The sequence below is a fragment of the Penicillium waksmanii genome, assembly GCF_028829765.1.
Source record: "Penicillium waksmanii strain IBT 27052 chromosome Unknown utg000004l:1.0-5674109.0:1.0-5678898.0, whole genome shotgun sequence".
In the NCBI taxonomy this organism is placed as follows: domain Eukaryota; kingdom Fungi; phylum Ascomycota; class Eurotiomycetes; order Eurotiales; family Aspergillaceae; genus Penicillium; species Penicillium waksmanii.
Window position 1 is genome coordinate 5,081,944 of NW_026643251.1, and position 13,133 is coordinate 5,095,076.

The 13,133-nt window shown below is 49.0% G+C and overlaps 4 protein-coding genes across 4 annotated transcripts; all 4 read right to left on the reverse strand.

Annotated features, from left to right (window-relative positions):
- Window positions 1-244: 244 nt before the first annotated feature.
- On the reverse strand, window positions 245-543 carry N7481_004719 (uncharacterized protein; the record flags this gene model as incomplete). The annotated part of the gene is made up of 2 exons (XM_057263938.1): window positions 245-306; window positions 399-543. The coding sequence occupies 2 exons, from the start codon at window positions 541-543 to the stop codon at window positions 245-247; spliced, it is 207 nt and encodes a 68-aa protein (XP_057125599.1).
- A 1,345-nt stretch (window positions 544-1,888) lies between these two features.
- On the reverse strand, window positions 1,889-3,134 carry N7481_004720 (aldo/keto reductase; the record flags this gene model as incomplete). Its single annotated transcript, XM_057263939.1, has 6 exons — window positions 1,889-2,041; window positions 2,109-2,478; window positions 2,551-2,597; window positions 2,626-2,733; window positions 2,795-2,852; window positions 3,013-3,134. The coding sequence occupies 6 exons, from the start codon at window positions 3,132-3,134 to the stop codon at window positions 1,889-1,891; spliced, it is 858 nt and encodes a 285-aa protein (XP_057125600.1).
- Window positions 3,135-3,582: 448 nt separating this feature from the next.
- Window positions 3,583-9,408, reverse strand: N7481_004721 (ion-transporting P-type ATPase SPF1; the record flags this gene model as incomplete). The annotated part of the gene is made up of 6 exons (XM_057263940.1): window positions 3,583-4,042; window positions 4,097-4,233; window positions 4,286-4,397; window positions 4,507-7,575; window positions 8,370-8,906; window positions 8,975-9,408. 6 exons carry the CDS (start codon window positions 9,406-9,408, stop codon window positions 3,583-3,585), a joined length of 4,749 nt encoding a protein of 1,582 aa, XP_057125601.1.
- Window positions 9,409-10,395: 987 nt separating this feature from the next.
- yvc1 (putative potassium ion channel Yvc1) lies at window positions 10,396-12,513 on the reverse strand (the record flags this gene model as incomplete). The annotated part of the gene is made up of 5 exons (XM_057263941.1): window positions 10,396-10,787; window positions 10,847-10,987; window positions 11,047-11,996; window positions 12,055-12,382; window positions 12,438-12,513. The coding sequence occupies 5 exons, from the start codon at window positions 12,511-12,513 to the stop codon at window positions 10,396-10,398; spliced, it is 1,887 nt and encodes a 628-aa protein (XP_057125602.1).
- Window positions 12,514-13,133: the final 620 nt, after the last annotated feature.

Consider the following 13,133-nt stretch of genomic DNA (forward strand, 5'->3'; position numbering starts at 1 on the left):
GAAGAAGATGGGATGCCCCGCTGGGAATGCCCGGTGACCCCCACCTCTCCGCGATTTGAATGACAAATCAATGCTTTCACTATGGAGCAAATCTACTTGCTACTTTCTACGACTATCTACGGGGCTACTTATCCTATACTTGATCGAATTACTGGAATTTATAAATGATTAACACTCGATCTATTCATCATTCATGTACCCCCACCAAAGTCCACTACCACTAGTACTATGTATGTTCTTTTTTCTAGACATTCGTACCCTGAACCATAATGGGCAAGTCTCCATTGTCGTATGTCGCTGCAACACCTGCCAGCACGGTGGATGCGTTAGCCATAAATCTCTTTACTTACTTGGACTGTAAGTCCAAGTCTGAATTCCTAACATGTTTTGATACATACCTCCAACCAAACAATCATCGCCAGGACAGAGAGCGCAATTACTAATCACCCAATCAACAGCAACAACAACATCAGAGCAGAGGGATCGAGCATAATCAGTGGTAGTTGAGTAGCCTGTGATGACAGTATTACCAGCTTCGCACATGTCTGTTCCCCCCAAAATCTCTGGCGCCGCTCCACATGGCTGCCCTCCGCGAGCTCGCAGGAAATTCGCACACCCCCGAGCTTCGCCCACCTTGGCCCATCCACCCCCTCCACTAGCCACCTTGTGCTGGCAGATAGGAATATAAAATGGCACCAATGATGCATTATTTGCTATTGAAGATGTGTGAGGTCGGATACAGCGTATGATGAAGAAAGAACAAGGTCCACTGGTACTTACTGGCTGAACAACCTTGCGTCTCGTTAAGTCTCTCCTAGATATTGTATATAGTCAGAACTGCGATACAATACACCCACCACGCCACTCAATGGATTCAAATACAGGACCTTCACTTACTGGAAGTGCTAGAGCCGAAGTAGTAGGGCTTCTACTCATGAAAAATATAGTCGCCAGCGTACGCAAGAAAGGTTTATCTGCCATATCTTCTGGTGATGCGGTTGACTTGGTATTGGCAAGGCAGTTAGCTATTCTCCGTTGAATTATGGAATTTCTCTCGTGTGCGAGGTACGGTAAAAGTGAACGATTTTCGTCGACTGGGGGAATGCATAAGAACTTATACTATCGTGTGATTAGTATTCTCCAGGAGCTCTGTTTTCAGCAGATTTTTAAGTTTTCAGTATATGTTTGTACGGGATCATTTCTCTGCCAGTGTCTCACCAAAATGTCGCTAATATCTCAAGCTCTATGCAGCTATCCCAACTTATATTATTATACATTTTGTCCCATCAGAGTCCACGGGTGACCCTTCTATGGCTCTGATCCGCCAATAAGGCTCAGATCACCTATTCACAGACAATTTTCCCGGTTCATATCCAGGCAAATAGATCGACCGGTGAAACCAGGGGAACAACTGAATAGACGGACCTGTCGTTGACTTTACAATCCAACCTATAGGATACACAGGTTTTCGGTACCACCTGGAGCTCAACTCTTGGCCCATTGGACTGGAGTTAAGACTCGTTCCATATGCAACTATCCTATGATTATATGGTACTAGTACTACTTGAAGGTAATCATTCGGAAGAGAGGGTTTTACCCCATTGGATTAAGCAATTTTATCCAATGGAGAAGTGCGGGAACCTGAGTTGGGTGAAAATGCCGAAGGGTGAGTGCTGATATTCCTCGGGTTTAACAAAATTCAAGTACATTCACTGTATCTGCATTATAATACTCGTTAGTTTGAGACGACCATGTTTCCCAGAGGGACTAATAGGTACTTGGATGGATTTCTAGTTCTGCTGAAGTGGATAATCCACATATCAGGTTCATGAGTACCTAGTGCCAGGTAGATCGAAAAATTGCAGAGGAAAGAGCACAGTAGAGCTGGCTAATCTTCATCCACCGTTGGATCCCAGTCTGTGGGACAATACTCCCCCGTATCCAGCAATTTCATATCCTCCGCCGATAATTCGAAATCAAACACCTCTGCGTTCTCCCGGATTCGGTGGGGCGTCACTGACTTGGGCAGTGGCAGCAAACCCTGTACATTCAATAGATTAGCCTCTCTTCTTCTCGTCCTTGCTCTCTCAAACATCATTTTCACTCACCATCTGCAAGCTCCATCGAATCATCACCTGGGCCGGCGACTTGTTATATTTCTCTCCGATTGTCTGCAGTACAGGCTCATCAAGTCGCTCTCCATGCGCGAGAGGCGAATATGCCTCAACGATTATATTGCGTTTCTGCAGCCATGCAATGATATCCGAATGGTCTAACCAGGGATGAAGCTCATACTGGCCGACTGAGATCTCGCCCCCGCCTCCGTTCTGGATATACGCCTCCAGTTCTTCAAGGTGGTGGATTCCGTAGTTAGAAACCCCGATAGATCTCGCCTTGCCAGCTTTCTGCGCTTCGACGAGAGCTTCCCATGCGCCGAGTCGGGCAGTCTTCCCGCCGTATGGTGCATGGATGAGAATTCTGTAGTTATACATGTTAGCCAGCAGTATAATTGATGGGGATGGCTAGGTCCGCTGGCCCGAGGTGATTTACAGATCATAATAATCCTGTCCTGCCTCTCGTAGACTAGAGTTGACGGCCTGTTTAGTCTGCTGGTAGCCCATTGACCCTGGGGGGGATCTTCGTAGTCAGAAAGATCTCAGATCGGTCGAGTCCCGAGTTCTGGATCGCGCGGCCGCAGCCTTTCTCGTTACGATACATGATCGCTGAGTCGACCTGGCGATATACGCGTTAGTTCTGATAGGGAGCAGATCGGCCATCCGAGCAAGCTACTTACATGGCGGAATCCCACTTTAAGGGCCTCTGCGGTGGCCTTCTCGGTAGAAGATGGATTGCTATTCAACCAAATATATCAGATAAGTCCAAATACGGGGGATATTGATACCCACATCATATAAACCTATAATAACAGTAAGAGGACCATATTAGCCGCAACTCTGGATATCTCAGATGGATTTTGAGAACTTGATACGACACTCAGGCATGCTCAATCACCCCCTCTCGGAGAACAGCCAGCCAAGGTTGGATGAGGGGGAACTTACTCCATACCCAATGGCGGGGATTTCATGGCCCGATAGCATTCGGCGGGTAGACTGGAGGGTCAGTTTGGCCGTCATTTTGCAAGATTCGCGATACGTTTCGACAATTGCAAAAGGTTGTCTAGGTCATGAAGCTAGAAAGACCGAAATGCGACTTCGGTGGCCTCGGAGGCGATGAGATCATAGTTACCAAGTGGGGGCAGGGTAGTCAACGTCAACCATGTTGACCGTGGAATTCTAGTTAGTAAGCGATTAATGATTGCCCTCGGGAATCCATGCATTCTTCAAGTTCTTGGTTTAGACTGAAGCAACCCACATTGCGATACAATTTCCCTAACTGGCAGGCTCACACCTAGTATCGAGGAAAACCCACTAGGATCCATATACCCCTACAATGGATTGACAAGAGCAAGTTCAAAATCATCAAAAGCATGTATTAGAATCGATGTACGTTCTATGGGTTCAGCATCACCTATCTATGTATACAGTACATGACACCCTTCTCTTCTAGCCTTCAGAACACGATCTAGATCGTCCTCTGCTGCTCTTTCTGCTGCTGGGCCTCGGCCTCCTCCTGCGCCTTGCGCTCAGCCTCGCGCTGCAGCTGATCAGGACGGCGTACAGCGATGTCCTTGGGACGGAAGTCACTGAACAACTGCTTGAGCACATTCTCAATGATCCAGCAACCACCGTAGTCGAAGATCATTAGCACGGTCAAGGTAATTTTGAACTCGTTGCTAAATGGCACCAGGCGCAACTTCTCATTGATCTCGGGCACAAACTCGGTCGCGCAGGAGAATGCGACGCCCGATGCGGCAACAAGACCCCAGTACATGGCCTTGTTCTCGCGAATGGACTCGCGGAAGGGACGGCCCTGGTAGTTGATCGAGAAAGTGGAGATTTGCTGGATGAGTTGGAGGAGGTAGATGGCACTGTTGAGAAGAGAAGGCTCGAATTCACCCTCGAGATCGACGTTGTCGTCTCTCCTGTAGAAATTGTTAGTATCCTTCCAGGGTGAAATCGCGGGTGTATGCACGTACGGTTCGATCTTATAGACATAACGCGACAGGTAAATCAGAGTCACAATGTGAATAGCAAATTGTCCAAGAACGGATCCAATGATGTAGACATTGAAGATGTTGGGCTGCGGGCGCTCCTTGGAAAGACCCTCGACAGACTAAAAATGGGTTAGCATGGGCGACCACAATAAGGGGCTAAGTGCAACTAACCTTGGCGCGGGAGATGGACAGGAAGCAAACACTCATCAGCATACCACTGATGGTAACCTGGCCATCACCGAACTTGATACCTTCGAGATAGATAACACTCAGACTGTAGGCGCTAATCAAGCAGTTCAACGCAAGAATCTTGTACATCTGAATCGTAGCAACCAGAGTGCAACGACCCTGGCGGAGAATGTTCGGGATAGCAATGACATTGGCCAATTTACTGGTGAATGGTGCGGCAACGGAAGCATCTCCAAGCTTGATGGTGGGGGGGCTCGCTGTCATCCAACTCCTGTTCCAACATCGACGAGGTGAGCTTATCAGCAAGGCCGGCGGCAGCCTGCTGGGCCTGCTGCTGTCTCTGCTGCTGGGGATTCAAGTTCGATTGCAGGGCTTGAGCACCGGGCGAGGTGATGGTCGGGATCTCTTCACCCTTACCACCGGCAGCGATCGCTGCGGTGCCCTTGCGCTGAGCTTCTCTCTCAATGGCCTTCTGGTAGTGCGGGTTGCTAGGACCAGGCGGGTAGATGTGAGCAATCTGGGCCGGGACAGGAGGAGCAGGCTGATTGAAGCGCTGCATCATGCCAACCTGCTTCTCATAGAGCTCCTTCATCTTGGTGGTTCGGTAGTGTTCGGCGATCTTGGTGAGGTCCTCCTGAGATCCATTGAGAAGGGCAACACCGACGTGGGCCTGCTTAAGGGCACCGACATCGTTGGTACCATCACCACACATCAGAGTGGTGTAGCCAGCATCCTTAAGGCCGAGCAGGATATCCTCCTTTTGCTTGGGGGACACACGGGCATAAACCCAGGTGTGACGGAGAAGATCGGGCAGGGCTTTCTGACCCTTGAATTTAGCCAGAGCATAGCCGGTAATACAGATATCCTTGGTCTTGATGATCTCAGGGTCCAGGGGCTTAGTGGGATCAACATCGGTATTCAACTTGTCGTCGATTGTACGCCACACCAGTCGGGTTCCAGAGGTATCATTTTCAGGGGCATCGAGGATAACGACCTCTCGGTCGACAATCTCAACCTTGCGGGCGACATGGACAGCAGTCAATGGGTTGTCACCGGTAATCATAACGACACGGTGGCTGCTCTCATTCAGCATGCGAACGGACTTGATTGCATCATCCTTCAGGGGACATTGGAGGACCAGGAAACCAGCGAAAATCAGTTCGGACTCGATTTCTTCACGAGAATAGTTGTTGACACGATTCTGAGAGATCTCGGCCTCGGTAGAGAGATATTTATAGGCGAGAGCAAGAACACGGGCACCATTGCGAGTAAAGTGCTTGAAAGTTTCCTCGTAGTTAGGAGGAGGGTTGACCAGCATTCTTCTGATAGTCTCAGGGGCACCCTTGACACCAACAAAGGTAGCCTTGGCTTTCTTCGAAGTCTTCTTGTCGTTGGTGGTAACGGTGGCAATGGTACTCTGGCGTTTCAGGGCAGAAGAAAACTGGAATCTTCTCTTGACTTGAACGGACTCGACCGGGCGAGATGCCACAACGGGGGCAGATCCCTTGCACGAGAGGGTGTCATTTCTACCCAAGGTCCATCCGAGCCAAGAAAGAGTGGCCTTCTCCATGGGGTCACCAACAACCTCGCCTTCATCCAGTTTCACCAAGGCGTGGGCACTAGCAAGAACAAGGGTCGTATCGGGGCCAACGGCGGTAGGCTGGAACAGCTCGGGGTGGGCACCATCGGCCTCCACCTTGGCAGAGACCTGGCCAAGGGTGATTCCAGCGATACCGTCAACGACAAGATCTTCTCCAGTCAGAGTACCGGTCTTATCGAAGCAAGCAACATCGACACGTCCAGCGAAGGGAATGCGGAAGGGCTCGGTGCAGAAGATCGCAAACTTGCTCAGGGCAGCAAGACTGGTGTTGACGGCCAAGCTTAGCTCCATAGGAAGCTCCGGAGGAACAACGCTCGTGACGATAAGTACACAGTCCAAAAGAAGCTTGGATCGCTTGCGATCCTTAATGACACCCTCTTGCCAGACATACCAAGAAGCGGCAATTGCGAAGATCAGGAGGAACAGAATGAAGAGCAAAGCTTCAACATTGTTGGCGGAGACACGCTCAGTGGAGTAAATCATAGTGCGGACAAGGCTACCCTGGCTGGTCTCGAAGCCAGTCTTAACAACCACGCCCAAGGCGCCGTTATCGGGGGGCATTGTAACGCCGTTGGCAATGTTCTTCAGGGTCTCTTCCCCGTTGGTGTTGGGGTGGGTGACTTGAAGGACCTTGGTTCCACCATGCACAAACGAGTTCTTGTCCATGCCCTCCGGATCAATCAGATCTTCACCGGGTCGAAGCTGAACTGAGTCCTTCAGGAGCGGGGTACTCTCACCAGAAAGCATGGCCTCGTTGACAATGACACTTCCCTCGATTAGGAGAATATCACAAGCAACGCCACCATCCTCCTTAGTGCGGTTCACCGACATCAAATCGCCAGGAAGAAGCTGATCGCTAGTGATTTCACTCCACTTGTTCTCACGATAAACCCAGACGTCGTATGGCTTGATGCTCATTCCACGGAACTCATTGAGAGTACGTTGGCGCTGCCACACAACGGTGCTTTCAAAAGCGACGAGCATGAACAGCGTGAACAGGGAGTAGTACCAATATTCATCCAGCATCCACAGTCCAACACAGAATATCTGGAACACGAAGAACGGGGCGACCGCATGCTCCTGAAAGAGCTCGATGAATCCGGGAACGGGAATATCGAAAGTGTTGTCACCGTAGTGGTAGTGCACGCGATCAACCTCGGCTTTGGTGGTAAGACCCTTGCTCTGCTGGAAGTACTGTAGAGCAGGCTTTGGCTCGGCGTCGAGAACATAGGACAAAGGGGCGAAGGAACGAGTTTCAGGGTAGTAAAGAAAGCGGCGCTTCTGGAAAAGGAACGACAGAGTCTTCTTGCCACCGGAGTTATCGTGAATCAGAGTACAGACCTCGGCGGAACCGGCGTTGGTGACGGGGATGACTTTGATAAGGCGGGCGGAATCGATGGAATTGGCCCTAGTGGTGGTAAACAGAGTGCCGATGTTGATATTCCATTTGGTCATCAGCCAAAGAAGCGACTGAGCAGTGACGATAGACCCCGCAAAGACGAAGGTCCATTCCTGGCCCTGGATGTAGGTGTCATAACGCTCAGGGGAGAGATAAAAAGCGAAGAAGGCAGGCCAGATAATCAAGAAAGGCCAGACGTAGGTATGCAATTGCAGAGGGAGGGGATTATGCAGGGACGCATGTTCAATCTGGGGGTCATCGGCGAGTTTCGCCCTGTGAAAATTGTTTAGTTAGAGGCGTTCACTGGGGGAGGGGGGGTCATCGATCCAGGGAATCGGAGGGGATAAACGATGGGAATCTCACATGGTGGCAATCGAAGACCGCGTTCTGGGTCGGAAAGTAGACAAATTAGAAACGCATAAAGAGACCGCTCGCAAGAGAACCTTCCAACGGGTAATGCCTGATAGAAGAAGCCACCTTGGATATAAAAATGATTCCAGATGGTTCGCCCCCCGACGCGCGCTAGGCGCTTACTAAGAGTGGACCCTGCGCGCCATTTGGCGCCGGAACCTTAAGGCAGTAATTCTCCGATGTACATGCAACCAATGCAACTAGTTTGTGAACCTCATCCCATTGCTACTCTACTTTTTATAGTCCTGTAGGCATTCAATGACTGCCCAGGCATTAAGCTGACACCAAGGTGGTGGCACAAACCGAGTCCTCCAACTAATATATATATTTCAAGTCCCGTATCTGTTCGTAGCCATGGAATGATAGACCTAGGTAGTAACATCTACTAGAGTACTACTACTAGTGTGTAGTACCAGCTCAAAATGTCTTGAAGGTCACTGGCGCTGGCAATTGTACCTATCGATACATGCCAGTGGAGAAATTTGAATATTCTATACAAAATACATCCATTCCAAGCTCCTATTCCTCCAACTCAGTTATTTTCAATGGCGGAGTATCCGAAAAAAGAGTAGCCATTCTTCTATTGACCAGTCAGCGCTCTATAGAACAGAGAACTTGGAAGAAATTCAAGTTTGAAGCAGAGAATTTTCACTTACGCAGATGGGTACTGAGTTCCTTCAATTTCCAAACTCTCTGCGATAGCCCTGATATCTTGAACTTCTTGGCCCTCCAACTGTATCGACGTAGATGCAGCATTTTCCTCCATTTTCTTCGATGATTTAGTGCCTGGAATGGGAAAGATGTGTGGTCCTTGAGCCAGTAACCACGCCAAAGCAACCTGTGCCGGAGTTCTTCCATGGCCTGTGGCAACTTCTTCCAATTTCCGCACCAGTTTCATAACTTCTGGAAAGTTTTTATCCGCATACTTAGGGTAATGCCGCCGCAGATCGTCTGGTAAATCTTCGTGGGCTCGGAATTGGCCCGTTAAAATGCCGCGGCCAATTGGAGAGAATGCGACAACGGCAATTCCAAGTTCATGGCATGTGTTGATAACATTGGACTCTGAAGATTCGGCATCCAACATGAAAAGACTATACTCCAACTGCACAGCAGTGATTGGGTGGATGGCGTGAGCCCGACGTAAAGTAGTCTCCGAGACACTTGATAGACCCAGAAATCGAATTTTTCCTTCTCTGTCATTATTCATAAAGACCAATCAGTACGTGATGTGTTGAACTGAAAAATGGCTCCTGTGTCATACCTCTTCAGCTCTACCATGGCTTCCACGGTCTTCTCAATAGGCGTGACACCATCCACTCGATGGCAATAATACAGATCGATAGTATTTACTCCTAACCTCTGTAGACTTCTCTCACAGGCGGCTCGGACGTAGTCGGGATCTGATCTGAAATTGTGTAGTCTACTAGGCTCTTGTTGAAGTCCAAATTTCGTGGCCAGAAAGACATCGTCACGTTTGCCCGATCGGTTAATCCACTCCCCAGCGAGATCCTCACTGTCACCATAAATATCAGCCATGTCCCAAAAGCGCAATCCACTGGAATATGCGTGGTCCAAGAGCTTGATTCTTTCATCGAAAGTACCAGGTGCTCCGTAGGATCCAGTGATACTTCCAAACCCAAGACCAATAGAAGAAACATGGGGACCATTCTGGCCCAATCTTCGTAGAAAAGACATCTGGAAGATGTGGGGAAGATGGAGCGAAGAATGTATTAAAAGATAGTATTGAGAATAGTACTACCTTGGTGGTAAGCTTTCAAGGGGCCCCAATTATATACTCCGAGCTGCCCCTGACCACACCTTACCCGATCGGGTCCCCGGCGATGGATGGAAAGCCTGAAAACTTGAATTATTGAGGTCTCTAGCCGCTCTAGAGTTTCCACCTTGTCGCCAACTTGAATCAATTAAAGGTCTCAAGCCAAGTTCTTCCAATGAATTGCTTTCTCTCGTGTCTTTTTTGGATTGTTGAGTTCGTCATCTTGGTACATCCTCAACGCCAACTCAGACACAGAGAACGTCATGCCGGGTAAGTGAGATAATTAACACTACTAGAATACACATTGGAAAATCTCAACATGAACGAAGGGTGTAAGAATGTTCATATTCTCGTCGACTTCCCAAAATTAATACTCTACTGGGCGGGCTACGCTAATTGGTCAATGTGGGCCCCACCCGGGATGAAAATTCTCCCTGTGGATCATATATCCAAAAATTATTCGCCTCAACAACAGCCCTGCCGGGCTAGCTCAATCGGTAGAGCGTGAGACTCTTAATCTCAAGGTTGGGGGTTCGACCCCCCCGTTCGGCTATTCCTACAAAAATCACCTGAGATATCTTTTTGCTTCTCTGCCAGAGTCGTCTTTTTGGTCTAGGAGTTCTCCCGTGGCCTGCCTAGAGAGAGAAGTCGTGTATGGCCAGAAAACCGATGCCAGTATAGAAGACTGAAGAGCCTAGGGCTATTTTTCCCCTTCAATTATGACTGAGATTTGAATTCGAGAAACTTCAAGTTGCATTGCCGAGTCACTATCTGTTTTCTCAATGACTGATCTCTCGCCTCTTCCAAAGTATAACATAAACTGTACGTTCGTATTGTGACCTTGCCGCTTATATGTATGATGTTTCAACCATTTGAGGCATTGGATGCGAACTGTGGTACTCATCACCCTACGCGGCTCCGTCCTTTCCTTGGCCAAAACTCTTCACCAGCTCTGTTAGTGCAGCGACCTGCTCCTTGAGCTCTCTGATCTCAACAGTGGTACTGTTCGCTTTGATGTCAGGCGTGGATTGCTTAACCTCTTCTTTCCAGGCGTCGTCAAGATCAAAGTCGACATCCTCGGCGACAAACTCCCACTCCTGTCGATTACCTTCGTCCTCTTCGCCATGGCGACGGTTCCACCGGATCTGATTTGCTTGGTAAGATTCTAGCCAAGCGGTCAGAACGAGCAAGGGCGAATAAATTATGCCCATCACGACATCGTTCATCTTGGCATAGCTCTTTCGCGACATCCACCATTCGAATGGTAGAACCAGACAGAGAATTTCGATCAGGTTGAAGGCTGGTCATAGGCAAAATTAGTGACTGGGGGGGGACATTCTGGTAGAGGGAAGAGCTTACGCGGAATGAAGACATTCTCATCCGGAGCACGAACGAATTGCATGGTCTTTTGCGCAAAGATAGCCATATACTCATCTGTAGCGTTGCTGGAAATATCTTCATATGCACTATTGTAGAGGGCAATGAGGATGTTCAAAAGCACTGTCTGCAATTAGATATCATTCCATTCCACAAGAGAGGAGAGGAAACAATGGACATACCGATCATGATAATGAAGTTGAAGATATAGTAAAGAATAATGCCGAAGGGGAACGCAAAGTCCTGGAAGGTATCAAACTCGGGGCTCTGCATAATACTATTCGCCATGCCTTGAATGATGGGTCTGGTGAAGGAGACAGGAATATCGGAATCCACTTGAGCCATTCCAATGAAAGCTTGGAAGAAACCAGCCAGTACCACGAAAAGAAGGGCGAAAAAGATCAGACTCTCCTTCATCATGACCCGTAGAACCACAAACATCGCCCCGAAGAAACGGAATGAGTCTAGATAGAGCATCATCCGCATCCAAAACATGGGCCCAGAGAACGCTAAGAAGTTGTAACTTAGTTTGTTGAAGAGTTGCCGCTGCTCATCGTGTTCAAAAGGCGAATGTGCCAATGCGACAACACGCAGAATGAATGAGACCACAAGAAGTGCGTAAAGAGTGGAGTTAAAGGCGTTCCAGAATTCGAGGTAGTTCCATCCGACTTTCCAGAATTTGATGATTTCGTCGCAGATGAATGCCAATGTCATCCCGTAAAGAATACCCTCGACCACATCAAGATCACCAGTTGGGTTGACTGTGTTAATCACAGCCGTATACAGAGCGAGATAAAGCAGGGAGAACATTATCTGACAAATATTCTGATATAGAGGGGTTCTCATGCGATCAGGATGAAAGTGGGACCAGTAGTTAGTGTTGGATTTCCCATGATACTCGACAAAATTTGTCGGATTGCCTTCTTCCTGGCAGATCCAGCCACACCAGAGATAGTGAATGCATTTTTGGTAGCCAGCGGAGCTGATGATCCTGAGCGCATGAAGGTCCACCGAACGTTCGATAACGTTGGCGGGACCGGTCTCTACCCCTTCAGCGAAGATCGAGTATCGTTTGAGCAGAATATCCTTCAATAGATAGTCCTGGTTCGGTTCCGACTCAATACTTTGGGCCCTTTTAGCAACCATGTTGGACGGAGTAATGGCCTGTAAGGGGAGAGGGGTGCACATACATGCGTTTAGCGATGACCTCACAAGCAAGAGCCCGAACCTCGTGAAGATCGGCATCCCAAAGCTCGTTGGAGGCCTGGATTTGGAACCATCGCAAGCACACAAGCAAGCAATATACAACGCTGGCGGCGTACTCCTCGCCGCCGGCATCTTTGGAGGTCTTCACCACATTGTCCGTGATGATGTGACTGTTTGGGTCGGTTAGGAGACCCTCCTCCACCTCACAAGAGACGACCTGTTCGATTTGGTACTTTAGTTTCAATGCGACCTTTGCGATCTCCTTAGACGCATCGGACGGCTGTGTATGATCGGCGATATACGCAGGGAGAACTGATAACGGGGTGATTAGTAGGTGTTGCACAGCTTGTATTCAACCATGACGTACGCCGGCGCCGCTCCACTTGCAAGCGGTGATGCGTCCTGCCACGATCGATCTTGAAAAGATCCCTCCAATGGCCCATGTTGTTTTACGAGTAGTAGTTGTTGTTGAAGGGTTCTATGTCCCGGCGATGGGTGCGAGCTGGCTTTGAAGGGGTCGAAAGGTAAAGCGCGGTGAACCTTGGAAGCGAACGATCGGCGGATAAGATCCAAGCGCGCTTCCCCGCCAGCCACAGCCACAGCGTAGCTCCGAGTTCTGGGTTTAAATTCGAATTCGCGGGGTCTAGGGTCTAGGTGGAAATATTTAGGTGTTGGATGGTTACATGGGGACGGGGTTACTTCCGGGAAGAGAAGAAATTAACAATGGCTCTTGAAACATCACTGGCATTGAGCGTCTCGGTTGCATCACAATTTATGTACATCAGAACTTGCCTCTCGTGCAGCAGAACACACTCCATCTAAAGAAGCTCCAACGAGTACGAGGGCTTGACCCTCTGGCACGCAGCACAGCACCCGGCTCGGACGTAGATAGTTCACCCCCGGGCCCGAGGAGAAGGCGACTGCCCTTGGTGGAAAGGCAACTTCTGACTGCAATCGTACCCAGGAAGCACATAGAGCCAATCAAGTCTTATCTCATTGATCGCGTAAATGTGCATAGTTTTCTCTATCCGTTTTTGCCCAATCCCCCGCTTCGCTTGTGTTT